General features: G+C 58.4%; 1 protein-coding gene across 2 annotated transcripts in view; it reads left to right on the forward strand.

Moving 5' to 3' along the window:
- Nucleotides 1-27,237, forward strand: part of CACNA1I (calcium voltage-gated channel subunit alpha1 I) — a 116,796-nt gene that overhangs the window by 78,367 nt on the left and 11,192 nt on the right. For both annotated transcript variants that reach the window (XM_047742647.1, XM_047742648.1), the window contains exons 10-29: nt 198-619; nt 7,652-7,803; nt 8,470-8,655; nt 8,982-9,099; nt 9,487-9,642; nt 10,083-10,176; nt 11,383-11,585; nt 12,224-12,694; nt 12,953-13,053; nt 13,761-13,884; nt 14,159-14,227; nt 14,819-15,003; nt 15,461-15,587; nt 17,238-17,363; nt 19,724-19,813; nt 20,399-20,591; nt 21,203-21,354; nt 22,801-22,910; nt 23,548-23,681; nt 24,789-24,859. In XM_047742647.1, coding sequence (XP_047598603.1) covers nt 198-619; nt 7,652-7,803; nt 8,470-8,655; nt 8,982-9,099; nt 9,487-9,642; nt 10,083-10,176; nt 11,383-11,585; nt 12,224-12,694; nt 12,953-13,053; nt 13,761-13,884; nt 14,159-14,227; nt 14,819-15,003; nt 15,461-15,587; nt 17,238-17,363; nt 19,724-19,813; nt 20,399-20,591; nt 21,203-21,354; nt 22,801-22,910; nt 23,548-23,681; nt 24,789-24,859 — 3,284 coding nt within the window. The remainder of the gene's footprint in view (nt 1-197; nt 620-7,651; nt 7,804-8,469; nt 8,656-8,981; nt 9,100-9,486; nt 9,643-10,082; nt 10,177-11,382; nt 11,586-12,223; nt 12,695-12,952; nt 13,054-13,760; nt 13,885-14,158; nt 14,228-14,818; nt 15,004-15,460; nt 15,588-17,237; nt 17,364-19,723; nt 19,814-20,398; nt 20,592-21,202; nt 21,355-22,800; nt 22,911-23,547; nt 23,682-24,788; nt 24,860-27,237) is intronic.

Genomic DNA, 27,237 nt, shown 5'->3' on the forward strand with positions numbered 1-27,237 from the left:
GCCACAGGCCCCTTGGTCTCCTGCTGGGCCCCACGAGTCCCAGGCACAGCCTGGGGCCCCGGGAGCCTGAGGCACACACACGGGGCTGTGTCCCAGGGTCAGGCGGGGGCCTGGTGTGGGCAGGGACTGTGCCTCTGAGACCCTCCGACCTGCGTGACCCGAGGCAACAACACCCCTGCCTTGTGTTTGCCTTGCAGAGCTGTGCCCTCAACACAGTCCACTGGACCCGACGCCCCACGCGCTGGTGCAGCCCATCTCCGCCATGCTGGCCTCCGACCCCGCCGGCTGCCCCCGCTGCCAGCGCGAGGCGAGCCGCCGGCCCTCGGGCCTGGGCAGCACCGATTCGGGCCAGGAGGGCTCGGGCTCTGGAGGCTCTGGTGGTGGCTCGGAGGAAGAGGATGGGGACAGAGCCCGGAGCAGCGAGGATGGGGCCTCCTCAGGGCTGGGGAAGGAGGACGAGGAGGAGCGGGCGGCCGGGGCCACCCGGCTGTGCAGGGATGTGTGGCGGGAGACTCGAGCCAAGCTCCGAGGCATCGTGGACAGCAAGTACTTCAACCGGGGCATCATGATGGCCATCCTGGTCAACACCGTCAGCATGGGCATCGAGCACCACGAGCAGGCCAGTGGGCGTGGGCGCCGGGTGCAGGGCTGGGCGCGGGTGGGGAGGGAGGGCCAGGTGCCTGCGCCCAAGCGGGACCCATGCAGCCCGGAGTGTGGAACGCCCCCTGTGTGTCTGTCTCCCACCCAACAGGGACTAGGTCCAGGTCATCCCTGTGGCCTCAGCGCGAGCCCCGGGCCCAGCCCAGAGGGAGGGAGAAGCTCTGGGGGTCTGCGCAGTGGGTGAGCGAGTGAGCAAGGGGAGCCACGTGAGTCCCGGGACTGCAGGGCTCAGATCCAGCTCCTTTCTCCTGAGCAGCTCAGCCTGGACACCAGGCACCCACAGCCCTTCCTGTCAGTCCCTGCCAAACCTGACTTCTGGTCGTCAGTTTCCCCGTGAGCCCTCCTGTCCATTCTCCGCCATACAGGTGGAGTGATCTTTCCCAAGGCCGGGCTCTCCCCTGCCCCAAACTGCCATAGCTCCCCATTGCCCTTGGCACAAAATCCAGACCTTTCCTCTGACAGCCACGGCTCTTTTGTGGGCAGTGTCTTCAGCCGGTGGGGCATTCTCCTATCCCCGATGCCCCACCACTTAGTCCACTGTCCACACCACGCCAAGGCACTGAGCGTGGCCCCGATGTTGCCCTGCAAAGACTGTCCCCTGTCTCCCTCCTCTGCCAGCCCCGTGGTTTCTTCTGTCTTCAGCGCTGGGTGCAGAGAGGGCAGAGCGAGTGTTGGCCGAGTCGAATGGTGTGTCCAAGGCCCCTTGGGCCTTCGGGGATGCTTCTGGGGCTTTGGGGCTGAGAGGAATTTGGAGACAGGGTTCTAAGGGGGTAAAACACATGGAAGAGGTGGCAGGAGCTCAGGGAGGGTACATTAAGAGTTAAGAGGCACTTGTAGGGACACAGGATGGAAGGCTTAGCACATATCTCCAGGACATAGGTCACACCCTGGGGTGACAGCCTTCATAACAAGTCCAGTCCTGGCCCTATTTGAAAACAAAAAACAAAAAACCAACACCATTTTATGGTTCTCCCCAGCCCCTGGGTGGTACCCTCCCTTGACCTGTGCGCCAGGCCTGTGAGGGCACCCCATTTGTTAGCTAGGACCCTGAGGCCTAGGGAGGGGATGTCACTGACCTGAGGTCCCACAGCCAGTGAGGGGTCATATCTGCACCCACATCTTACTGTGGCAAGATTGACACCCCCGCGGGCTTAGAACGAAGTCCCCCTTGGCTTCTGTGCCGCCCTCTTTCCGTGGCAGCCCTCCACCCGCCCTCCATGCCCCGTGGTGGGCCACACTCTCATTTCCCTCTTCATTAGCTCGACAAGCCTTGGCTCCATTCAATTTACTGAAATGGGGCCCTGGGGCTGCAGCGACACTCTGTTTGGAGCTGCCGGCTTGCCAGCCATTCTGGCTTAATTAAAAAGGTCTCTGGGGGGGACTGGGCAGGAACGGCTCTCTGCAGGGTGAAGCTGGGTAGACAGGCGGCCCAGAGCCCCTTCGCCTCCGGCTCAGACTTCTGGTCTTTCCTGGCCTCGGCCTGCCAGGAGGGGCAGGAGCCTGGCTGGGCCAGTGGTCCTAGAGGGGGGCCCCACGGGGGACCAGTGATGTTGGGGCGCTGGCTCTCTTTTCTGAGCCGGTGGCACCGAGAGGGCTTGTCACGGCGCTGCTGCCACAGTGGAGCCTGGGCCCCGTTCCCGCTGGGGCTTGGGAGAAGCAGCTTGCGAGAGCCCATTTTCTAACACTTAGGAATGTCGGAAGCTTGTTTTTAAACAGTTGGTAGCTTAAACTTGGCTGTGGTGAGAGTATTTCCACCATAGAGATTGGCATGTGCTGAGGATCAGGGCCCTTTGTCAGAGGCCTGTTGTCGGGTTCTCTGGGACACAGCCTCGCCCCCTACCCAGAGGCCTGGCTTCTACCCCACACACCTCCCCTGCCACCTGCCCCTACTCCCCACCGGGCTCCTTCCCTGGTTCTGGGACTGGCCAGCTGGGGCCCTCGGGCAAGTCCCTCGGCCTCCCCCAGCCGGCGGCTCCATCTGGAAGTGGGCACACGGACCCTGGTCACAGAGGGGCCGGGCGGGTTGACTAGGAAGCGCGGCACACAGTAGGTTCTCACTGATTTGCAACCGTTTAGGAATCTTCTGACTGAGCCTCCCATCACCGCCCTTGGGGTGAGGTTACCTTCTGCTGTCTGGAGCCTGGAAAAATTAATTAATTAAATAAGAAGTGAGGGGGAGGGAGAATTTTTAAAAATGTTCTTTTTAAAGCTGCCCTGAGTGGCAGGCATTGTTCCCCCCAGCTCTGCGTGGGGCCTGCTGCGGGCCCGCTGGCGGGTTCGCTCCGCTCCCCTCGGCTCCCAGACGCTCCTTGGTGGGAAATGGTCCGCCCCCGTGTTTATTCTGGGCAACCCTGTCTGCAGGGTTGTGTCTGTGCAGAGGTGGTGTCTGCAGAGAGAGGTGGCCCAGGGCCGCTGGGAGGCGGGGAGAGCAGGCAGGAGCTGGAGAAGGCGGGCGAAGGTGCACAGCCCCTTTCCTGCAGGGGTGGTGACTGCGGCGGGGAGGCATTGTGGGGGCCTGGCAGGGAGACTGGGAGGGTCGTGGGGGTGCTCGGGAGTGAGAATGGGGCAAAACCTGTGCACTGCTCTCCTGCTCCGTCTGCCACCCCTGCCTCTGTAGTCACAGGTGCTCCCACGAGAGGTGAGATTGTGAGTGCCCCTGGCCTTTAGGTAGCCATGTCTGCCTCAATCACAAGGGACGCCAACATCCCCAGGTTCCTCATGGGCAAAGATGCTGTTCTTTGCAGGGACTGGCTTGGGAGGAGGTGACAGGTAAAAGGGGGTCATCCAGGGAGGGGCCTGCTTGTGACCCATGAGGTGGTCAGATAGAGCTCAAGTCTGCTCTCCCGAGTAGCCCAAGGGAAGAGAGGGGAGGCCCCGAGGGGTCTATGACGGAGGCTACACGACGAGCAGGTGGGTGGGGTTAGCTGGGGGGCCCAGATCCCTCCATCATCACCCGCTGTCCTGTATTGTCACATTCCTTGTGATCCTCATGGCAGCCCTATGGGGCAGGCAAGGCCGGTGTCTTAGATCCACTGGGCAGGTGGCAAAACTGAGGCTTGCCCGGTGACCTGGTAAGCAGCTGTCAGAGCAAGGCTCCAGGGTGCTCAGGCAGAGGCTCCGTGAAGAGGACAGGAGGCACTGGGGAAGCCTGGGTGGGGAGGCCGGGCTCCGGTGGCAATTTTTCCCTCTCCTGGCACTCACCTGCCCCAGTGCACGACTCTTCCCAAGCTGGGCAAGGCTGCTCTCAGCCCCATCCTGTCTGGGAACTGAAGGATGGTCATCGAGTTGGACAAGAAGAAACAGGGTTACACTGACCAGGCAGCAGGGCCAGGGTGCATGCAACCTCCTGGGGCAGGCTAGTGTATGTCCACTGACCCCTGCTCCCAGGGGACGGCATTCAAGGCCTCCAGATCAGTGGATGGCTCAAAGCAATCTTTATTTTCCCTGCGGCAGCCAGTCTGGCATGACTCTGGGAAGAGGAGGATGGGCTGGCTTGGTGCCTAATATTCCAGCTCTGTGGGGACATAAGGGAGAGAGTCTACATGGGCTGCAGTCATGGAAGGCTTCCCAGAGGCAGTGGCCCTGGAGATGGATCCTGAAGGTTGATGAGGAGTTCATCAGTGAGACAGAGGAGGAGCAGGTACAGGGACCAGGAGCACAGGCATTCTCCCAAAGGGCCCTGAGCCCTCAAGGAGGATGTGCATGAAGGGCAGGAGACAGCCCAGGAGGCTGGGGGTTCTGTCCATTCATAAAGTGTCTTCAGGCAGGGTTTGTCCTCAAGGCAGTGGGGAGTCACAGAAGGCTTGTGAGGAGGGCAGTGACATGTCTGTATACTGAGCTGGAGCCTCAAGTCAGAGAAGTGGGGCAGTTGAAGCTGTCAGGGCCATGGGAGGGGACAGGCCAGAGGGAGAATTCCTCTGATTCAGATTAAGATCTGATTCCACCGCTTCCTGGCCCTGGCCCTGAGTCGTCACTTCCCTCTGAGCCTCAGTGTTCCCGTCTATGAGATGGGGATACTGTGGGGTAATGTTTGAGATCTAGATGAGATAATTTGAGGGAAGTGCTCGGCGCCAGCTCGGGGAGGGGAGACCCTTAATACCAGCCACCATCATTACCATGGGGCGGCACCGGGCTCCAAGGCTTCCTGCAGACATCGGAGGGGCCCCTGCCCAGCAGGACCTTATTTACGCCTGCAGAAACGGCCAGAGGCTGGGTGGCCTCATGCCTCCATGGCGTTGGGCCAGGAGAAGTGAGGCCCCTGTCCCTCTCCCGCCACTTCAGGCCTCCAGTTTGCAGCTCCTCCTAACCTGCCTTCTACCCTCCTGCCTCCTGCCTAATATGGTTTTCCGCCCTTTCTTGCCTCCCTCTTCCACTGGTTGGGTCTCTGCTGCCCCTGCCCCACGGTCCGTCTGCCTGCTGTCGCTCATGTTTCTGGCCCCCTCACCCACTCCCGCAAGGTCCTGATCTTGGGCCTTCATTATGTTTTCACATGTGTTTTTCTTCCTGTCTCCACACCCCACCTTTGCCTCTCACTCCCTGTGTCCCTGTTTGTCTGTCTGTCCACCTCCCTCACAGTTGCCCCCATCCCCGTCCACACACCCTCCCCCCTCATCTCACCATACAGAAGAGTCTGTGTTCATTCATCTGTCTTCGCTCCCTGTCTCTTTCCCAGAAAAATGCTTGCGGGAGTGATGGATGGTCCATTAGAGAAAGATTAACAGGTGTGCGCTGGACTAGAGAAACAGCTGCTGTGATTGGGGGGGCAGGGGGCGAGCAGGTGACCTTTCCCCGAGAGCGGCGGTCCCACATCAGTTACGAGGCGGGAGTGTGTGTGGGGGGCATTGTGGGGCCCAGAGCGGGCTGACCCTCATTATGGACTGTCGGACTGTCAGCGGCCCCGTTTTCCATCTCTGCTGCCACCATCGTTCTGGCAGGCTGGGAAATTGGTGTCTCCAAGCAGCATCTGGGCCCAGCCCCTCCCCACCCAGGGCCCCTCTCTGGGTCCCACTCCTCTTTTGGGGCCATTTTGCGAGTCAAATGTAATTACAGTTGGAAGTGGGCCTTCGCCTTTTCTCTGGGCTTGAGAGGACCTGGCAGTTTTATTAGTTTTCCCAAGCACTGGTTGCAAGTGGGCGGTTGTGTGCATTTTTTTCCCCCCTCTTCTCCTTTTAACCCAAATGGAATCTGAGTCAGGTTAGAGAAGCACCCTGTCACCCTATTGCCTGGTGGAGGGACTGGGCTGGGGAATGGGGACGCCAGTGGACAGCGCTCTCTCTCTCTCATCCCACTCTTGCTCTGGCTGTTCTCTTGGCCTGGAGCCCGTCTCTTCTCCTCCCTGTCACTGGGTGCCCCCTCTCAGCTTTGGGGTCTCTGCAGAGAGGTCCCTTCCTCCAGGAAGCTGCCCCTGACTGCAGGGTCACCACTGCCTCAAGGCACCCTCAGGTTTTCTCTGTCAGCTTGGGTGTTGGGCTTTGCTTGCTGGGGACAGGGACAATGTCCCGATGCATTCACCCCCCGCAGCCCCGGGGAGTGCACGCACCTGGCCCGTTAGTGACCGCTCAGCAGACCTGTGGAGGGTGTGAACCATGGGGGCGTGTGAAGGCGCGGCTGGGTGGGTTCTGGGGGGCTCTGTGTGTGTGTCTGGGGAGAACAGTTTGGGGTGTGATTCCGTGGCTCTGGTGCGTCTTGGCTGGGGGGCTCAGAGCGTCAGTGCACTCCTGGGAGCCTCCGTGTCCTTCTCTGTGAACCAGAGATGCCAGCAGCGGCCTTGCATGTTGTCGGAGGGGTCAGTAATTGTGTTGGGTATCGGGCTCAGTGTGGGCATGTGGTCAGGCAGGAGCATCGTGGCTTGGTGGTGAGAAGAAACCAGATACTTCATGGTGCTAGAGGGCCCGTGGAAGAGGGGCTGGAGCCCTGTGTGGCACTTAGCAGAGAGGGCCGGAGTGAATGTCATCTTATTTCCCGCCGTTGTTTTATGGATGAAGAAACTGAGGTGGGAGTGGGGCGGCGGAAGCCCCTGGGACCCTCCCTCCTAGTCATGGCCCAGAAGGTGGGCTGTTTTATACACCAGCATTGCTCGAATGGTTCCATTTGTCAGGTGTCACCTGCTGCTAAAAACCAGGAGGTAATCACGTCTGGGCTCAGAGGGTGGCTGTTCAGCCAGGGGTACTAGTCGCCTTCTGACCAGCTAGTGACTCTAACCCCTGACCTCCCTGAGTTCTAGTGTCTTCCACTGAGAAACATGTGAAGTACAGGAAAGAGCCGTCGTGGGACCCAGTAGGTGCCCGGTCTCTGTCTCTTCTTTGCACAGTGCTCTCTAGCCACCCACAATCCTGAGCTGACCATTGCCGGGGAAGGGAAGCATGGGGAGGACTCAGGAGGGAGGTCTGCACAGGCAGGGATGAAGGGTGGAGCCTTGGAGCTGGGCTGCCCGTGTTCCCATCTTGGCTCCCCTCCTTACCTGCTCCACAGTCCAAGGCAGGGGACTTGGCCTTCTCTGAACCTGCTTCCTCCTCTGAGAGATGGGCTCTTGTGTGGGATTAAGTGACACGAGGCCTGTAAAGTTCAAAGGACAGGTCCTGCACATGGTAAGTGCTTCCTAAGTGGGGTCATGGGCAGACAGGGACTCTCTAGCAATGACTGGCCTGTCGTCTTGCCTTGCTCTGCATTAAGCCATGTGACCTTGAGTCAGCTTCTGGTCCTGTTTCCTGATCTGTAAAATGGGTGTCACGATAGCTCCCTCAGTGCACAGGGTACCAGCGTCATTTCCGAATGTGTGGAAGGTCAGCCCGGCGGTGTCCCGCCCTCTTGGTGGACTCTCAGGGCGGCAGCAGAAGGCCAGCCCCCCTGTAAGATTCTCAAGGCCAGGTGCTCCAGCAAGGATTCTGCCCTGCCTCCCTGGGGGTCCTGGAGCTGCCGGGCATCCAGAGAGCATCCATGGCTGTGCTCTGGCCTCACGGGGTCCCTGTCCTCTGTCTCAACGCCTCCACAGCCCGAGGAGCTGACCAACATCCTGGAGATCTGCAACGTGGTCTTCACTAGCATGTTTGCCCTGGAGATGCTCCTGAAGCTGGCTGCCTTCGGGCTCTTCGACTACCTGCGCAACCCTTACAACATTTTTGACAGCATCATTGTGATCATCAGGTGCCGCTCCCCCGCCACCCGTTCCCCGCAGGCTGCAGGCCCACAGGCCCAGAGTGGGGAGGAGGGGGATCTAAGGCACCCACCCCAGGCTGGGAAACAAAGTGCGTAAGAACACAAAGGAAATCAATTACACCCAAACACAGTTATCAAATATTTAAACATCTGTCATTCAGTAATCTACGTGCTTCTAGATTAATGCATGAAATAGTAAGATCTAGCGGTGGATCTCGTGACTACGGTTGTTCCCAAGAAAGGATGAGAGTCAGTAATATTTGGAGATATGTACATCAACGGTTATGAGATAGAAAATTATCAGTGATTTTGACCGGCCAGAAAATCAAAGGGACCGCTGGTTTTCTGTGGCTTGTTTACATTCATAACCAAAAGAATGTTAAATCTCAAAAAGAGGTCGGTGGGTTCACCTCCTGACTTCTAGCCCCAGACTTCTCGTGGGGGGTGTCCACGGACTCCAGGTCAGGAGCCCCTGACTTAGCGCATACCCCGCGGCAGCAGTGACCCATGAAACGTGTTATTTGTGGAATGGACGAATGACTGAATGGAAGCTCTCCGTCTCTCCATCCTCTCTCTGCCTTCCTCCCCACCCCCACCCGCCCTCTGCTGAACCCTCCTGCCTCTCTCCCTCCTCCCCCGCTCACCCCCTCCCAGCATCTGGGAGATCGTGGGGCAGGCGGACGGCGGGCTGTCGGTGCTGCGGACCTTCCGGCTGCTGCGGGTGTTGAAGCTGGTGCGCTTCATGCCGGCGCTGCGGCGCCAGCTGGTGGTGCTCATGAAGACCATGGACAACGTGGCCACCTTCTGCATGCTGCTCATGCTTTTCATCTTCATCTTCAGGTAAGCCCTGCCCACCCGCGCAGGTGCAGGAGGCTGGGGAGCACCTTCAGGTGAGCCCCGCCCACCCCGCCCCCCCACGCGCGGGAGACTGCGGGAGCACGGCTGGCCGAGCTTCTCCGGGCAGCACCCTGGACCTGGGTGTGAATCCTGACCCCATCGCTTCATCTCTGATGACTCGGGGCGAGTCCTTGCCCTCTGAGGCTCAGTGTTCGCCTCTGCAAAATGGAGCCAGTGCTGCCCTCCCCGCCCCCGCCATCTTATCCTGGGGGTTCTGAGAATTAAACAAGGTGGATGGGTCCCTTGAGCCACCTCTGCTCCTCCCCCAGTATCCTCGGGATGCACATCTTTGGCTGCAAATTCAGCCTCCGCACAGACACGGGAGACACCGTCCCCGACAGGAAGAACTTTGACTCCCTGCTCTGGGCCATCGTCACGGTGTTCCAGGTGAGCGACCGCATGTCTTCCTGTGTGTGTTGGTGGAAGGGGTTTCTCCCAGGACCGCTGCTTGGGTGGTTTTTTCAGAGGTGGCCCCTCGGAGAATCCAGAGAAGAGAAGTGACCCGCCAGGGAGGCCCCTCAGTTCTGGCCTCCAGCAGACAGGTCCGGGTGCCAGGTTGGGGGGTACTGCACGGGCTCTGGGAGCTGGAGTGACCGCCTAGGGTCCGTCCCTGCCCCTCCACTCCTGCCCAAGACTTGGGCACCTTGGGATTCTCCTCTGAGACTGTTTCTTCACCCATGCAGCCTGCCACCTGGTGGATTCCATCTGCCCCCCAGGCTGGGCTGGGGCTTGGGGTTGCCCCCAGGCTGAGCTGTCTTCCCACTTCCCCCACAGATCCTCACCCAGGAGGACTGGAACGTTGTCCTCTACAATGGCATGGCCTCCACCTCCCCCTGGGCCTCCCTCTACTTTGTCGCCCTCATGACCTTCGGCAACTATGTGCTCTTCAACCTCCTGGTGGCCATCCTGGTGGAGGGCTTCCAGGCAGAGGTGACTGCAGCCCTGGCAGAGGCAGCACCCCCTGGGGCCCGCACTGGGTGTGTGTGGGGGGTCTGGATGGGGGAGGGCTGCGACTCAAACATCTAGCAAGTAACAAGCTCCTAATGAGGGGGTTGCCGATTAGGTGGTGAGCTTCCTATCGCAGGAAGCATGCAAATGGAGGCTGCCTCTCAGATCCCTGCCTTTCCCTTAGGGGTGTAGGACTAGGTCTCTCCATTTCTGGAATTCGAAAGCCCCTAAGGTCTGGATTCTGCCTCCTCCCTTCTCTGAGGCTCAGGGGATACCTGCAGTCAGGCAGATGTGCGTTTATGGCCTCTCACTTTCCTTTTCTGGGCCTCTGTTTCCCCTATCTGTAAAATGGGGGTGAAAAATTGAGGAGGGAGGGACGGGCTGAGCCAGCCTGCATTCCAACAAGAGGGATGGTCTCCCAGGGTGATGCCAATCGCTCCTACTCGGACGAGGACCAGAGCTCATCCAACATGGAGGAGTTTGAGAAGCTTCAGGAAGGCCTGGACAGCGGCGCAGGTAAGCAGGTCTCCACTGGCACCTAGGGGACCAGGATTCTTCCCCAGTGATACAGGTGGGCGAAGGGCATGGCGTCGGGTTTCCCCTCAAGCCCAGGCTCCTGAACTCTAATTCTCTGTGGTTTATTCACATGCACAAGGGAAAGAAACACACAAATGCCCCAAAAGAGGTCAGTGACATTCACAGCCCTCCTGAATTCTAGCCAGTATTCACCCAAACCCGTCCACAGCATGCCTGTTAGGAAGAGGCTCGAACCTGAGAACACCTGGGTTCTGGTCCTGTTGGCACCACTGGGCAGCTTGGAAGGAAGCCTCCCCCACCCTGAGCCAGTGTCCTCTGTGGTAATTGGGCTGGACCGTCTTTGCCTTGCTTCCTGAAGTGGTCCCAGGAGTGAGGTTTCCAGGCTGGGTGAAGCTTGGGGCTGGTGCTGAACACAGGAGACAAAGGATCTGCTCCTCCAGAAAGAAAGCTGACATGGGGCACCTGGGTGGCTCAGTGGTTAAGTGTTTGCCTTCGACTCAGGTCATGATCCCAGGGTCCTGGGGTCAAGCCCCACATCGGGCTCCCTGCTCAGCGGGAGGCCTGTTTCTCCCTCTCCCACTCCCCCTGCTTCTGTTCCCTCTCTTGCTGTGTCTCTCTCTGTCAAATAAATAAATAAAATCTTGAGGAAAAAAAAAGGGAAATACAACTTAATAGAAAACAGGACTTAGAGCCCATTCCTTAAAAAAAAAAAAAAAAAAAGAAAGCAAGCTAGGGGCGCCTGGGTGGCTCAGTGGGTTAAACCCTCTGCCTTCGGCTCAGCTCATGATCCCAGAGTCCCGGGATCGAGTCCCGCATTGGGCTCTCTGCCTAGCAGGGAGCCTGCTTCCCGCTGTCTCTCCGCCTGCCTCTCTGCCTACTTGTGATCTCTGTCAAATAAATAAATAAAATCTTAAAAAAAAAAAAAAAAAGCTGACATGACAAGCTCTGAGGAACAATGTATATAGAATTGTTGAGTCACTTGTATTATACACCCCAAACTAAGAAACACTGTATGTTAACTATACTTAATTAAAGAAAAAAAGCAAGCTGACCGCTCTCCAGGAAGGGTGGAAGAGAGGCACATGACTTATGGTCCAACCCAGAAGGTGGAGGAGATCTCCCCAGGAAGACTGTTTGCTCTTGTTCTTTGTTTGTCCCCCTTCTGTCTCGATCTCACTCCTCCAGATCCTAAGCTCTGCCCGATCCCCATGACCCCCAATGGGCACCTGGACCCCAGTCTCCCGCTGGGTGGACATCTGGGCCCCGCCGGAGCTGCAGCACCTGCCCCCCGCCTCTCGCTGCAGCCAGACCCTGTCCTGGTGACCCTGGGCTCCCGCAAGAGCAGTGTCATGTCACTGGGCAGAATGAGCTATGACCAGCGCTCCCTGGTGAGTCCTTGTGGGGTGCTCTGGATGGGTGCTCCCTGCTGGGGCACGTGGTGAGGGACCCTGGGGAGAAGTGCCCGTCAGTCCAGCCTCAGGCTGGTACCTAGGTTTAGGGGACCAGACTCCCTAGCTAGAACCAGGCAGGGACCATGTCTGTTGCATTCCTGGGTGCCCAGTGCCAGAGTAGGACTTGGCAACAATGAATGAATGAATGAATGAATGAGTAGTGCCAGTAGGTCCCTTAGGAGAATTTTCATCTTGGCTGCAATGTGTAGGGTAAAGAGCCGGGCTTTGGGGTCAGGCACATCAGAATTCAAATCTGGCCCCTGCCATTTTCAAGCTGTGTGACCATGAGCAAGTTACAGCCCTCTCTGAACCTTTTTCCTTACCTGTGCAATTAGAAGACCACCCTGAGGTGCTGTAGCTTCCCTGGGGAGAAATGAGGGGGCAGGAGGAGATGTAGCCACATCCTAGAGGTGCCCCCATGTCCAAGAGTGAGAGCCAGGCAGGGAGAGGACCCCTGGGGCCTAGCCTGTTCTGTCATCCACTAGCCAGGCCGGTGGCCCTCTTAGGGCCTCAGCGGGTGTGCGGGCTGCCTTCAGTCACCGCAGTGGCTTGTGTGGGTGGTGGCTTCCTTCCAGTCCAGCTCCCGGAGCTCCTACTACGGGCCGTGGGGCCGCAGCGGGGCCTGGGCCAGCCGCCGCTCCAGCTGGAACAGCCTCAAGCACAAGCCGCTGTCGGCAGAGCACGAGTCGCTGCTCTCGGCCGAGCGCGGCGGCGGCCCCCGGGCCTGCGAGGGCGCCAGGGACGAGGGGCCGCCGCGCGCCGCGCCGCCGCATGCCCCGCACGCCCACCACGCGCACCACGGCCCCCACCCGGCGCACCGGCACCGCCACCACCGCCGGACGCTGTCCCTCGACACCAGAGACTCGATGGACCTGGCCGAGCTGGTGCCTACCGTGGGCGCCCACCCCCGGGCGGCCTGGCGGGCGGTGGGCCCGGCCCCGGGGCACGAGGACTGCAATGGCAGGATGCCCAGCATCGCCAAGGACGTCTTTACCAAGATGGACGACCGCCGGGATCGCGGGGAGGATGAAGAGGAGATCGACTACGTGAGTGGGGGCGGGGCCGGGGGGCCCCCCGCGGAGCCGAGGGGCAGGGCTAGGGGGGGACCGTACTGCAGGAGAGCGCGCAGGGGGCGGACCGGCACTGCTCCCCCTATCCCCAGGTGGTAGCGAGGCCCCCCTTGCCTGGTCTGGGACAGTTTGCAGGTCATCCAGGGGCCCCAGTCTAGTTTATGGCCGGGGTGGGCAGCGATGGGCAGCTCTGCGCAGCGCTGACCCGTCTGCGCTCCGTCCTTGCCTTGCCAGACCCTGTGTTTCCGCGTCCGCAAGATGATCGACGTCTATAAGCCGAACTGGTGCGAGGTCCGCGAGGACTGGTCTGTCTACCTCTTCTCTCCCGAGAACAGGTGCGCAAGGCCAGGCTTGCTGTGAGGTTAGAGCAGGGGTTGGCATGTCTGGGAGGGAGAGATTTCTGCCAAGCCAGGCAAAGCTAGTGGTGGAGGGTCTTCCACATCTTAGAGGTCCATTGTGGTCCAGTGTGGAGGGTCAGCAGGCAAGGGGGAGGATCCAGGTGTCCTATTATCCCTAGTCTAGGCCACTCCTGTGCTGGTACCAGGTTGGACAAATCCTCAAGTCACCTGGGGTGCTCCCCAGGTGGGGGCATCAGTAGACCTTCTGGAGGAGGAGGCCGGTATGCTGGGTGTTGGAGGCAGCTAGCATTCCAGTAGGTGAAGCAGGGGTTGTGAACACGTAGAGACTGGTCCAGGGAGAGGGAGCAGCCCGAGGGAACACCTGGGGGCAGAAGGGGAGGGTCTCAGGCCATGTGTGTCCAAGTGGCTGGGAGTTTGGACTCAGAGATTTGCACCTGTGTTTGGAGGGCCTGAGTGCCAGGGCAAAGGGGATGCCCTTTGTCCTGTGGTGCCAGTTTTTGCCGCGTGCTCGGGGCAGGCAGCTTTGAGTGGGCACCCTGAGCATACACGAAGACCAGAGAAGAGAGACGTCAACTTCTCTAGGCTGTCCTAGTCCTCGTGTGTGCCTGGGCCCGCTGCCTTTTTTCCTGGCTGGGGCGTGGGGCAAACTGACACTCACGTGATGCCCTGCCCACCCCACCCAGGTTCCGGGTCCTGTGTCAGACCATCATCGCCCACAAGCTCTTTGACTATGTCGTCCTGGCTTTCATCTTTCTCAACTGCATCACCATCGCCCTGGAGAGGCCCCAGATCGAGGCTGGCAGCACCGTGAGTGGCTACAGCCTTCGGGCAGGGCAAGGGACAAGGCAGAGGGGCAGGCCACCAGGGCCTGCCCTGGGACATTGTCCCCTGGGACATCAGGGGGCTAGGAGAGCTCAGCCAGGCCCAACACCACACCCCATGGAGGGACATGTGGTAGGAGCTCGCCTCTGGGGAGGGGAATATCTCCTAAGACTGTGGCCCTTGGCTGAAGGGAAGAGGCTGACCAGGTGGCAGGGCGGTTCTGGGAGCCCCTGGGCCCACGAGAGCTCTCTTCTTTCAGGAACGTATCTTCCTCACTGTGTCGAACTACATTTTCACGGCCATCTTTGTAGGCGAGATGACACTGAAGGTAGCTCCAGGCTTCACCTGGGACCCTCTCCCACCCCCAGCTTTGGACCCCTGGCTCTGGGCCAGCCTCTCCAAAAGCTTGTCACTCACCTGCCCCTCAGCCACATTCCACCCGAGGCCCCTGAGGCCGGTCCCTGCGAGGTGCCAGCCCCTAGGTTGGGCTCCAGGGACTCAGAGGGGGTCAGCCACGTTCTTAACTCTCCAGGAGCTCACCCCCCCCCCCCCCCCCCCCCCCCCCCCCCCCCCCCCCCCGGTGAAAGACTAATGTAGGGAAATGTTGGCGGTGCAATGCAGGTACTTGCTGCAGGTGTGGGGTGGGGGGGAAGGGTTCCCTCCAGGCTACTTCCCAGAGCGCTGGGCTTTGAGTTGGGTTAGCCAGATGTGCCGGGAGCAGGGAACGGGGTGGCCCGCTGGGCCTGTTTCAGGGGCCGGTGGGGCACGTGTCCCCTGTCAGACCATCCGCCCTGCCCTCTGCGGGACTGGTTCCCACATGTCCCACCTGACCTCGGCCGCGCCCCTTCGCAGAGGCTGGCCACACCCCGCCCCGTCCCAATCGCCATCCGGCTGACTCCGCCCATCGCCCCGCCCCCAGGTGGTCTCTCTGGGCCTGTACTTTGGTGAGCAGGCGTACCTGCGCAGTAGCTGGAACGTGCTGGACGGCTTTCTCGTCTTCGTGTCCATCATCGACATTGTGGTTTCTGTGGCCTCAGCCGGGGGAGCCAAGATCCTAGGGGTCCTTCGGGTCCTACGGCTCCTGCGAACCCTACGCCCCCTGCGGTGAGGACTCCTCCCTTGCCGATGGGAGAATCCCTGCACCGTCTAGTGAGCTCCTGGGGTCTAAGTGGACCCCTCCCTCTGGCCCTTCTTACGCACTCAGCCCTCTGATAGCCAGATTTGTGCGGACAGGGACCAGACTGTTGATGCTGCTCCTGGGAGAAGAGCCCGGAGACCCTGGCTGGAGTGGGGTGCTGGAAAGGCGGGGCTTGAAGGTGGCCCCCAGGACTGCTACCCACTTTCTGTGTGTCCCTGGGTGGCTCGCTGCCATCTCTGGCCTTCAGTCTCTAGATGATGGTGTGGTGTGGACCCCAAGGGGATGGGCTTAGGGCATAGCACACTGCTGTGCATATAGATCTGAGGTTTGGGGTTCTCCTCCCTGGTGACTCTGGGAAGAAGTGGGTGCTTTCTCCAGACATGGCTGTGGGCTTATGGTGCCCCCGGCCCCTGTTGCCTCCAGGGTCATCAGCCGAGCACCTGGTCTGAAGTTGGTAGTGGAGACGCTTATCTCTTCCCTCAAGCCCATTGGCAACATCGTCCTCATCTGCTGTGCCTTCTTCATCATTTTCGGCATCCTGGGGGTGCAGGTGAGGGGTGCTCAGGCTGGGCAGGCACTGCGGTGAGCTTTGGGGTCAGGCAAGGGACTCCGCATTCCTGTTCAACTCTCCCGACCTGTGTTGACCAACCTGGGGGCTCAGGTGGCCCTGCCAGAACACCCATGTCCCTGCCAGCCACAAGCTCCCAGTCCAGGGAGAGGGGCGGACACAGACCTAAATGTCTGAGTGCAAAGAAGCCTGGGTAAATGGGATTCCAGGGGTCCAAGCTACACAGAAACACAGGGCTGGGCTGGCAAGAGGAAAAGCATCCTGGAGGAAGTGGCCTGGGCACTGGGCCTTGAAGGGGAAGTGATTCCACAGGTCATGGATGGTGGAAGGTTTCAGGGGAGGCTGGACACGTGTGTGCAGGTGACCTCAGGAGCTAGGGCTGGCACAGAGCCAGGAGCCAGATGGTGGGCTGGGCCAAGGTGGGAGAGACCTGGAATGGCAGCTAAGAAGTTGGGGCCAGTTGGGGTGCATGGGTAGCTCAGTCAGTTAAAGGCTGCCTTTGACTCAGGTCATGATCCCAGGGTCCTGGGATCGAGCCCCACATCAGTCTCCCTGCTCAGCAGAGAGCCTGCTTCTCCCTCTCCCTCTCCCTGCTGCTCTGCCTACTTGTGCTCTCTTTCACTGTCTTTCTAATAAATAAATAAAATCTTAAAAGAAAATAAAAGAAGTTGGGGCCAGTTTCTGTGGAGGTAGAGACCATGGAGAGGCTCTGACACAGGGACGGACTTGAGCTAACTTGAATTTTGGCTTGGAGCCCAGGAATAGGATGGGGCCTTAGGGCTGGACAGGGAGAAGGAATGAGGCACATCATAAAAGTGTGTGGCAGGGTGATGGCTAGAATGACCTGGGCCTTCTGGGGTCTGAGCTGCAGCTGGGAACTTTCTCTTTCTTGTCTGAGTCCTGAGCTGAGACCTCCAGGCTCCTCACCTGGTCCCGGGTTTGGGGCTGGAGCTGCAGAGAGGAAGGGCTTGATGCGGCCTCCATGTGGACAGTGGCCCTGCCCCTTCCAGGCAGGGTGTTTGGATCCCTAGAGAGGGTCCCTTTACCTCTCTCTCCCCCCTTGGGGATATGCAGGCAACTTTCTCCTATGGAGTCCCTGCCCATATTCTCAGGACTGAGGTCTGCGGAAGAGCCCAGGAATCAGACAGACGTTGGATCTGCCTCTTCATTTTTTTTTTTTTTTAAGATTTTATTTATTTGACAGAGAGAGAGAGAGAGAGAGAGAGCGAGAGAGGGAACACAAGCAGGGGAAGTGGGAGAGGGAGAAGCAGGCTTCCTGCCAAGCAAGGAGCCCGATGCGGGGCTGGATCCCAGGACCCCAGGATCATGACCTGAGCTGAAGGCAGATGCTTAACCAATTGAGCCACCCAGGCGCCCTGACTCTGCCCCTTCCTAAACCTCATATGACTTTGGAAAAATTACCTAGCACCACCGCGCCTCAGTCTCCTCATCGGTGAGATGGGCTGAGAGCAGCCGAACCCCATGTTGGGGGACTTGGTGAGATGCTGTGCTGAGCGCTTTGTCCAGGTTGTGCACAGAGGAAGTGCCCCCTGTGGGGCAGGTCCCTTCCCGATTTGCATTCCCCCCCACTGGTCCGCTAACCTTGTGGTCCTTCCTCCCCGCTACCCCCAGCTCTTCAAGGGCAAGTTCTATCACTGTCTGGGCGTGGACACCCGCAACATCACCAACCGCTCTGACTGCGTGGCCGCCAACTACCGCTGGGTCCACCACAAGTACAACTTCGACAACCTGGGCCAGGTGAGCCCCGCCTGCGTACCCGTGCCCTGACCCCCCGCTCCCCAGTGGATGGGGGTACAAGCTCTTTGGTGCCAACATCCCGGGATCACAGATCAGGCTCTGGTCCAGCTCTGCAGAGACTGACCCTGTGACTTCTTTCTAGGGCTCGGTTTTTCCCTCCTGCAAAATGGGTATGGGGGGAGCTCACGTCACCGGCAGTGCGAGGCTTAGAGATCCCGAGTGCTGCGTGTCTTGGGAATGCGAGGTGTTTGGAGGGGTTTCAGTGAACACTGGTTCCTGGCCTCCACCTTCCCACCCTGGGGACCCGGACAGGAGTTTTAGAGACAACCAGACCTGGGTGTGAATCCCGGCTCTGTGCCAGTTACTGTGGGCCTTCTGAGCCTCCATTTTCTCATCTGTAAAATGGGAATGGGATGGCCTAGCAGGCAGGCAATGGTAACAGAAAGTAGCGAGCCCCTGGTCCAGAGTGGGTTTCCTCTCCCAGCACCCATCTACTCTGCTCTCCACCTCAGTGGGCAGGCAGGCCCCCTGCCCAGTTCCTGCCTTGCCTGTGATCCCCTGTCCTGGGGGCCTGCCGGGCGTGGCCCATCTGGTCGTGCCCCAGATGAGAAGAGCTTGAGGGCAGCTAGGTGTGATCAGATGGGGAGTGCCTTCCCCAGGTCACACGAGGAGGGAACGAGATCTGGGTCTGTGGGACCCTGGGCCTATGCCCCACTCCTCTACCAGGGACGCTCTGGCTGGATGCCACCGAAGCTGTCCCCTCACGTGACCAGGGATCCCACTAGCCATGCCCCCTGGGAGCGGAGCCATGGGCCCTAGGGCAGCAGCTAGTGGGCAGGGAAAGGGAAGTCAGGAACTGGGACACAGGAGCTCCCCTAACCCCTCCAGATTTTCTAGAAGCAGTGCCTTTCAAGTTGTTAATGACTCAGTGGTTGATAAAACAAGAAGTTTGAAAAAAAAAACTGTTCCGGGAAGCTGAGGGAAAGCCTGTGGAGGCCTTCTATGAACCTGTTCCCGACTCCCTGAGCTCAGCGCCAGGCCCAGGGCCCCGTTCCCAGGGAGCATCCCCAGCCCTTTCCCATTCTGGGTCTGCTTGATGCCAGGCTAACACCCCAGTAAGGTGTTCTTGAAGTAAGGTGTTCTCAGTGCCCATATGGGGGAGTTAGAGCATGGCCCAGAGCTTTTGGCTGCTTGCCAGGCCACTCAGGAAGGTTTTAGTGTCTGTGCTTTGGTGCCCTCCCCTGTAAAGGGGGAAGTGACAGCAGCTGTGTGTTTCCCGGGGCCCAGGCTCTGCACTTCAGGCCTCTGTGACCCCAGGGTCCCCAGGAACATTTGCCTCTTGGCATGTGAGGGCTTTGTGCCCTTGCCTGGCCACGAGGGCTCCCTCTGTGTTTCTTGCTCTGTCGTCCTCCTGGGCCTGAGCCCTTTCCAGGCAGCCCTCAGCACCATTCCCAGCTGGAGGGGAAGAGGTGGAGTCTGTGCCATGGGGGGTGGGAAGGAGGGGCCCGCACCTGCGGGGCAGGAGACCCATCCCAGAACACCATTTCCCTGCCCCGGGTCCCTGGGCCACAACAAAGGAGCCAGTGTGAGCTTGAACCGGGGTGCTTCTGGAGTGGGTGTGTGACCTCTGGTCAGCCGCTGGGGATTGGGGCTCTGCAAGGACGGCGCTGCTGCTGCTGTCCACCTCTGAAAACCTTTATTGAGTACCTGCTGTGTGCAGGGCACTGTGCTAGTGCTGCAGGACCAGCCCATCAACCTGTTGAGGGGACATGCGTGTGTTTTGGCCTGCCCTCTGTGTAGGAGCCTTGGCTCATGTTTCCTGGGCATTCCTTCCATTTAAAAAGTCTCACACTAGTGAAGGCAATTATTACCATTCACAGACAAGGAAGCTGGGGCCCAGAGAAGTTGAGGAAATTGCCCTGCATCACAGCCACTGAGTGGCAGAGCTTGGGCGGTGCCCAGGGCTCCTGACTTCTCTCATAAGCTCCTGCTTTCAGGTGCTAGAGGCAAGCTTGGGTGATGGTGGCAGAGCCTCTCATGCTTGTCAGGAACCTTCCAGTTTAGTCTCAGCAGACCCAGCTGATAGGCACTTAAGCATTAGCTCCATTCTGTGGGCGAGGGGACAAGAGCTCATGAATCTTCTCGAATTAATTTTCAGAGCCAAGCCCAGGACTCCTGGTTTAGTGCTCACTCACCTGCAAGAGTGTCTGTGGGGTTTATGGCAGGCACTTAGTAGGTTCTCAGGAACGGTTTGTTATCATCCTCAGGGAAGACCTCTGTCTCTCTGCCTCCTGAGGGCAGAAAAATGAAGAACTGTCTACACCTACCACCCCAGATCCTCTCCCTCCTGTGTCTTCCAGGCCCTGATGTCCCTCTTTGTCCTAGCCTCTAAGGATGGCTGGGTGAACATCATGTACAATGGACTGGACGCTGTTGCTGTGGACCAACAGGTGGGGATGGGCTGGGGCCAGTGCAGGGGGCAGTGAGGGAGGGACAAGGTATCTCTGGGGCCCGGTTGTCTAAAACTGGCATCAGCAGGATCCCTAGCCCGGGTGTCTCCCCCTGTCAGCCATGGCCCACCCCGCACCGTCCTAGCCTGAATCTTCCACCATTAAGCTGCTCTGAGGTAGCATAAGTCATTGTGCCATTTGCTTCACAAACCCCCTGCTATGCAGGAATAAGATGCTAGACTGGCTTCTGCATGGAGGGTCAGAGCCTTGTGCCTCTAGAACCAAGTGCAGGCAGAGGAGAGAGGGTGAGCCAGTTGGCAGAGGGACAGCAGGGGCAGGCCCGATGTGAGAGAGCACCACGTTCAGGGAGTCGTGAGTTGAGGGTAGGAGGTGGTGGAGGGGCTGGGCAGGGCTGAAAGGTCAGGAGGCCCCTGTGTGTGCCAGGGCATAGGGCTGGAGTTTAGCTGAGGGCAGTGGGAGTCAGGGAGGGTGTTACGGCCCGGTCCGCTGTGGAAGCTCCCGGAGGCTCATTATCGCGGTGCCCCGTGGTCGGCCTGCCTCAGCCCCATCTGCTGCTTCCCGCAGCCCGTGCCCAACCACAACCCCTGGATGCTGCTCTACTTCATCTCCTTCCTGCTCATCGTCAGCTTCTTCGTGCTCAACATGTTTGTGGGCGTCGTGGTGGAGAACTTCCACAAGTGCCGGCAGCACCAGGAGGCCGAGGAGGCTCGGCGGCGCGAGGAGAAGCGGCTGCGGCGCCTGGAGAAGAAGCGCCGGAGTGAGTGGGTGGCTGCGGAGGGTGGGGCCTCCCCGGCCTGGGCCGCCCCTCCTGTGTGCGCCCCATCCTGTGTGCGCCCTGCCTACATGAGCCCCATCTCTTCCTGGTGCAACAGCTAATTTCCCTCGTGCATCCTCTGGGCCTCGGGGGCTGGAAGGGAACAGAGGGTCGCCTCTGGACCACTGGCCCTGCCCCCCCCCTTCAGAATCTGCCTGTCCAGGTGATGTGATCCCCTGTTGCTGTCCACTGACTCCACTGGTGGCCCCCTGCTGGCTCAGTTCCTGAGGGCAAAGGCCTGGACGCCTAGCTATGAGCTGCGGGACCCCTTCCTTATCCCCAGCAGATCTGGAGCCCCTGCCATGGGCGTATTTGGAGGAGATGGGGACAGTCATTGTCCTGCCCTCCACCACCTCCTACCCCTTTTCCTTGTGTCCCCACCATCAACTGGGCAGGAGAGACCTAACTCTGACTCTCAGGGCCTGGGGTGTTCTGATGTCTCTCCCCTTGCTTCCTCCCTCCCCTGTGCTGTTCCCTCCATGTGCTCTGTTCCCTACCTGGGCCCCAACCCTCTGTGGTTTGTGCCATCCCCCCCTGCCCACATCCCCCTGCAGAGGCCCAGCGGCTGCCCTACTATGCCACCTATTGTCCCACTCGGCTGCTCATCCACTCCATGTGCACCAGCCACTACCTGGACATCTTCATCACCTTCATCATCTGCCTCAATGTGGTTACCATGTCCCTGGAGCACTACAATCAGCCCACGGTGAGCTCTGGCCCCAGCCCCAGCCTGAGGTCACATGGTAGGGTTGGGTTCTCAGCAGGACCCAGGGACAGGGTGAGGCAGGAGGGTCTGAGCAGCACCCCCATTTGGGGCGCTGGGCCCAGGAAGCTCATGGCCTGATAGGACAAATGAGAGAAAGGGAAATGTCATTTGCTCTTGGTGAGTGGGGAGGTGACATTCGGGCCCAGCCTTGAACATGGGTGCCAGTGGCAGTGGTGTGTGCAACATGACTCCACAAGAGAGGCTACAGATATTAACTCTAATGCTCACAGCAACCAAAGGTGGGGGAGGAGCCTTTCTACAGATTTTGTAGAGGAAGAAACTGAGGCTCAGAGGACATATGCTACCCAGAATACTTAGCCTATAAGTAGCAGAGCCAGAACTGGGACTCAGATTTGCATTCAAGGCCTACCATGTGGCCTCCACTACTGCCCAGGCATATGGACCCTGGGGGAGGGGCATTCCTGTGGCAGGACCATTGGAGGCAAACACTGGCCTGGAGGGAAATGACTAGTTGCCAGCAGCACTGGTGAGGGGCATGCGAGGAGCATGTAGGGACAAGTGCATTCTAAAAGCCTCAACATTTTGGAGCTAGGGGGACGAAGGGTGAAGCTGAGCCTCTAGGTGAGGTTTTGGTATCTTGTTTTAAATGACAGGAGAGGTATATTATAAATGCAGGGAAAAGGAAGGCAACCATTGGCAGAATGAACAATAATTGTAGAACTTCCAAATTAATATGAAGAAGTAGGGTAACGATGCTGACTATTTCTTGTGTGTCCAGCACTGGACTATTACCTCACTTAATTTGTACAGCAACTCTTTGAGGTAGGTACTGTTATCATCCCCCATGCATAGATTTGGGAACTAAATCCCAGAGAGGTCAAGTGACTTGCCTAAGGTCACATAGTGAATAGGGAGTGTGTGCTGGGCCAGGATTTATATCTAAGCAGCCTTGTTCTTAATCATGATCTTTAACCATTGCCTCATACTGCCTCCAGAGGGGTAACGACCAAACCAGCAGAAATAAGGAAGAAGAAACAGCAATGTAAAACAAATTTGGCATGTTAATTAAAATGGAGGGGGGGAAAGTCTGACATAGAAACCATTGCACTAAATGTGAATGGACTAAATTCTCCCCTTAAAAGGCAGAGATTTTCGGGGTGCCTGGGTGGCTCAGTGGGTTAGGCCTCTGCCTTTGGCTCGGGTCATGGTCTCGGGGTCCTGGGATCGAGTCCTGTGTTGGGCTCTCTGCTCAGTGGGGAGCCTGCTTCCCCCACACCACCTGCCTCTCTGCCCACTTGTGATGTCTGTCTGTCAAAGAAATAGGTAAAATCTTAAAAAAAAAAAAAAAGGCAGAGACTTTCTGAATGGAGGAAGGTAGGGGACAGCCCCTGGGGTCTGGATCATGCTTCTCTCTGCCCTCCATAGTCCCTGGAGACAGCCCTCAAGTACTGCAACTACATGTTCACCACTGTGTTTGTGCTGGAGGCTGTGCTGAAGCTGGTGGCGTTCGGGTTGAGGCGCTTCTTCAAGGATCGGTAAGCAGCTTGGCTGGGCTGGGGCAGCATGGAGTGGGCTGCTGGATGGGGAAGGGGTCCTGACCCCTGGGGAAGCCTGGAACAGCCAGAGGAGGGAAACCAATAAGTGGGCACTGATGGCCAGGGTTCCCCAGGTGCTGCCTGCAGCTCTGAACAGGGAGTGATTATGGTCCCACCTGACAGATACAGGGCACTCTCTTATGTCTCTTCAGTTCATCTTTCATGGGTCCTCCATAACTCACAGGCAGAATGGGGCATACCTCACGCCAGTCCTTCTTTTCAGAGGGAACAAGTGAGGTTCAGAGAAGTTGATGGACTAGCCCAAGGTCGCATGGAGGGAGCAGGCTCAGGATTCCAATCTAGAAGTCATAGCTCATTCCTCCTCTTCTTCAGGAGGCCAGAGATGTTTATTTAACATGGTCAGCCTCTCGCTTGAGGGATTAGAGGCTGTGGCGGTCAAAGAGGGAGCCAGACTCAGTGGGGTCTGGTGGGGCTGGTAGGGAGGGTGACCACACATAGCCGTGGGCCTCAGCAGGAGAGTGGAGATCTGTGACACTCCTCCCAACCTAGGCATTTCTAAGCCAGAGCGTTTCTCACCCTGCCTCCCACTCTTGCCCTCTCCTGCCCGGCTGAGCAGGTGGAACCAGCTGGACCTGGCCATTGTGCTGCTGTCTGTCATGGGCATCACGCTGGAGGAGATTGAGATCAATGCAGCATTGCCCATCAACCCCACCATCATCCGTATAATGCGGGTTTTGCGCATCGCCCGGGGTGAGGGGCGTGGGGCTGGGCAGGGGCTGGATGGGGCTCACAGGGGTGGGGTAGGGAGAGGCATGTGGGCATAATGGGCTTTCTACTGAGCAGCGAGAACAGCAGCCAGGAGGTGCACACACCAGACATACACACTTGCCCCCTGTGTGTACACTCTCATGTGCCCTTGTCCACAGACTGCTCTATATGGCACACTGTACCTCCACCTCCTTATTTTTTTAAAGATTTTATTTATTTGGGAGGGGGAGACAAGCCAGAGGAGAGGCAGAGAGAGAGGGAGAAGCAGACACCCTACTGAACAAGGAGCCCGATGCGGGACTTGATCCCATGACCTGGGGATCATGACCTGAGCCAAAGGCAGAAATTTAACCGACAGAGCCACCCAGGCATCCCATCCCTTCTCCCTATAACACCATGACCCATGTGGACCAGCCTCAGGTTGGGATGAAAGGAACTCAGGGCAGCTGGGAAGGCACCAGGAACTCTAGTTCCTTGTGGGCGTGAGTCCAACACTGGCTAAGATGTGCAGTCCTCAATGCTTCTCACAACCTTTGCTTCCCCCAGAAGTCCCTCTCTCACACTGAGGCTGGGCCTACACTCCCTTCACAAACCTCCCGCCTCTGGCCTGGTGCCTCCCGGTCTTTTGCTTCTCCACCTGCAACAGCTTGTTGCCTCCAGGCTCCCAGCGTGGAGAAATTCAGCACAGAAGTCTGGAGCTTTCTTTTTTAGCCTGAGGGAAGGGAGAGATGTGGGCACTCGGGTACGTTGGCCTCATCTCAGTGAACTGTGCTCACGGACACACTTTGGTCCCACTGTGTGTGTGCCCGCCTTCTTTTGGACACATTCCCACCGACACCTGCACCTCGTGAATGCACCATTGTGCACACCCTTGTTCAGGGACACCCGTGTACTTATGGTGTGGCATCCTGGAGCTGTCCCTTTTGCTCACATGCTCCTCTGGCTTCTCCCTTCTCCACCTCACTTTTGCGCGCGCACACACACACACACACACACACACATACACACACCTCCACCACCACCCCCGCCCCTCACACACACTCTGCCTGCCCCCTGGGCTGAGTGGGCCGGGCTGGGTCTCGCCTGCAGTGCTGAAGCTGTTGAAGATGGCTACGGGGATGCGGGCCCTGCTGGACACGGTGGTGCAGGCTCTGCCCCAGGTAAGAGCGCCCCCTTCTGGCGGCCTGCCTGGCTGTCACTGGGGTCTCACAGGTCCTGGGTTCCCTTCTCCAGCCTGCCCAGAACCAGGGCAGAATCCTGTCTCCAGGGTCGAGGTTTGAGCCCGGGGCTGTGACAGAGGGAAAGGGCCCCCTGTGCCTCTTTCTTCCTGACTTCAAGTGCTCACAGAGCCTGTTCCATTCCAGGCCCTGAGCTGGGTTCTGACAACTCTTATGGGGCCCTCAGGAGTGTCCAGGCTAGTGGGAAGACAGATGGCTCCGGACAATGTGGGGAGGAGAAGGAGGGGTCCTGACACTCCCTGGGGAAATCAGGGCGGACATCAGGGGACTGTGAACTTGACCTTGTGGGGTGGCTTGGCAGAAGGAGGTGGTGATGTGGATGGGAGGTTCAGATAGGACCTGTTTGGTGGGGACAGCATGAGACGCTGACCTGGGTGGAAACCCCAGCAAGTAGGAAAGCGCACATCGCCTCATCCCATTGGCCAGTGGAAGGGAGAGAGGATCAGGGCCACACAGGATGTAACTTTCATCTTCCTGGGACATCCGAAATCCCAGTCCTCCCCTCCCTGTCTGTCCTGACTCCTTAGGACTCCCCTTCTCCCTCACCTCAGGGTGGCCTCTGCACTGGGGAGAGCCTCATACACATTTGTTTATTCATGATGACTCATCTAGTCTTCAGGAATTTTAGGCATCGTAAAGGGCACAATCCAGCATGATAAAAACGAGGATAAAAAATTAACCAGCCCAGGGAAGGTGGAAGCAGAGCTAATTCTCTCAGGCACATGGGCCAAGGAAGCTGGCGAGTTTGCTGTGAGTGTCCCAGCGGCCTCCTTACAAAGGGAAAGCGACACGGCTCTCACCAGGTCTGGAGGGAAAGAAAGCAGGGATGTTCATTCAAACAGATGTGGCTTTTCCTAACATGCAGTCCCTTCGGAGGAATTTGTCACATGGAGATGCCCAGGAGGTCCCATCTTCAAGTAGGAAACACGATAGTAATGACAGTCACATCAGCACTTTTAAGAGATGTGCACATCAAGTACCACGTAGGATGGGGGACTTATCCTCAAAATCTTTTAGCTGTCATATGGACATCAGACATTTTCTCCATTCTGTGTAAAGTGCTATGAAAATGACACTTCCACCAGTCTCTGCCCCCTGCAGAGAGAGGAGGCCACAAGGAAGGCTTCTCAGAGGAGGTGACTCTTGACCTGGGCTTTGAGGGGTCGGGCAGAGGCACTTACTAGGCAAAGATAGAGAAAGGGTCTTCCCTGCATGGGGAACAGAATGTGCGAATGGAGTCTGGTTTCTGTGCGGCTGGAGTCTGCAGTGGGAAGATCAGGTCGGGGTGGGGGCTAGTCCACGGGGTTAGGTTGCAAAGGGCTTCGATGCCAGGACAGCAAACTCGGGCTTTATCCTGTGGGCAGTGGGCATCATAAGAGGTTCTGGACAGGGGAGGCCTCAAGCAGGACGGCCTTTAAGGAGTGGGTTAAAGGAGAGGCTGGAGGCAGGGAGGCCAATGAGGAGGCTGCTGGGCTGTGCAGTCTCTAGGAGATGCCATGGGTGGAAGGTGAGGTCCACCCTGGTTAAGAAGCGCTGCTCACCTGGGCTAGCAGAGGGCGGGAAGCTGACCGGAGGTCCAGGGCCACACTCACTCCCTGGCTTCGGAGGTGCGCAGTACGTGCCTGCACTGTTAATGAGCAGAGTGTCTTCTAATGAGTCAGACGCTACTGGTGTGGTTGTATGACAGCTCGGAAGGAAATCCTCCTGCAGAGCAGAGAAACATTAGGGGGCTGCGGTTCACATGGTTTACTTTTCAGCAATCAATGCAAACCCTCTTCTGATTCTGTGCATGCAGGACTTCTGAGGGTTCCGGGAGGCAGTCCGTTTCTAGGGCAGGAATGTTCTCTAAGCTTATCTCATCCGTAGCATGCGTTAGAGGCCATCTCCCGTGTATGGCTGGATTTGAAATAGCTTTATAATCAGGGACATTTTCTTCCCACAGGAGCCGTAGGACCGGGGTGGCTGGGTTTGTGGAAAGCTTCTGGGGGGCTCACGACCCTGCATGATTCCTCTGTTCGCTTCCCTCCATGGCCAGACCCTGTGCGGGCTGGAGGAGGCAGACCCAACCTAACCCAGTCCCGTCCCGGCTCTCAAGGACTTCTCGGCCCTGCAGAGGCCGGTGGTGGGGACACGGGCAGCAGCGCTGTTGCTGAGACCCCCGTCCCCCGCCTCGCTCTCTGCATTCATTCGCGGGATGTGGTCTAGCACACGTGTGTGTGGAGGAGTGATTGTGCCTGCCGGGTTTGAATCCTAGTCCTCCCGCTTACTAGCTGTTTGACCTCGGCAAGACGATTCCCCAC

Source organism: Lutra lutra, chromosome 8 (genome assembly GCF_902655055.1).
Source record: "Lutra lutra chromosome 8, mLutLut1.2, whole genome shotgun sequence".
NCBI lineage: Eukaryota > Metazoa > Chordata > Mammalia > Carnivora > Mustelidae > Lutra > Lutra lutra.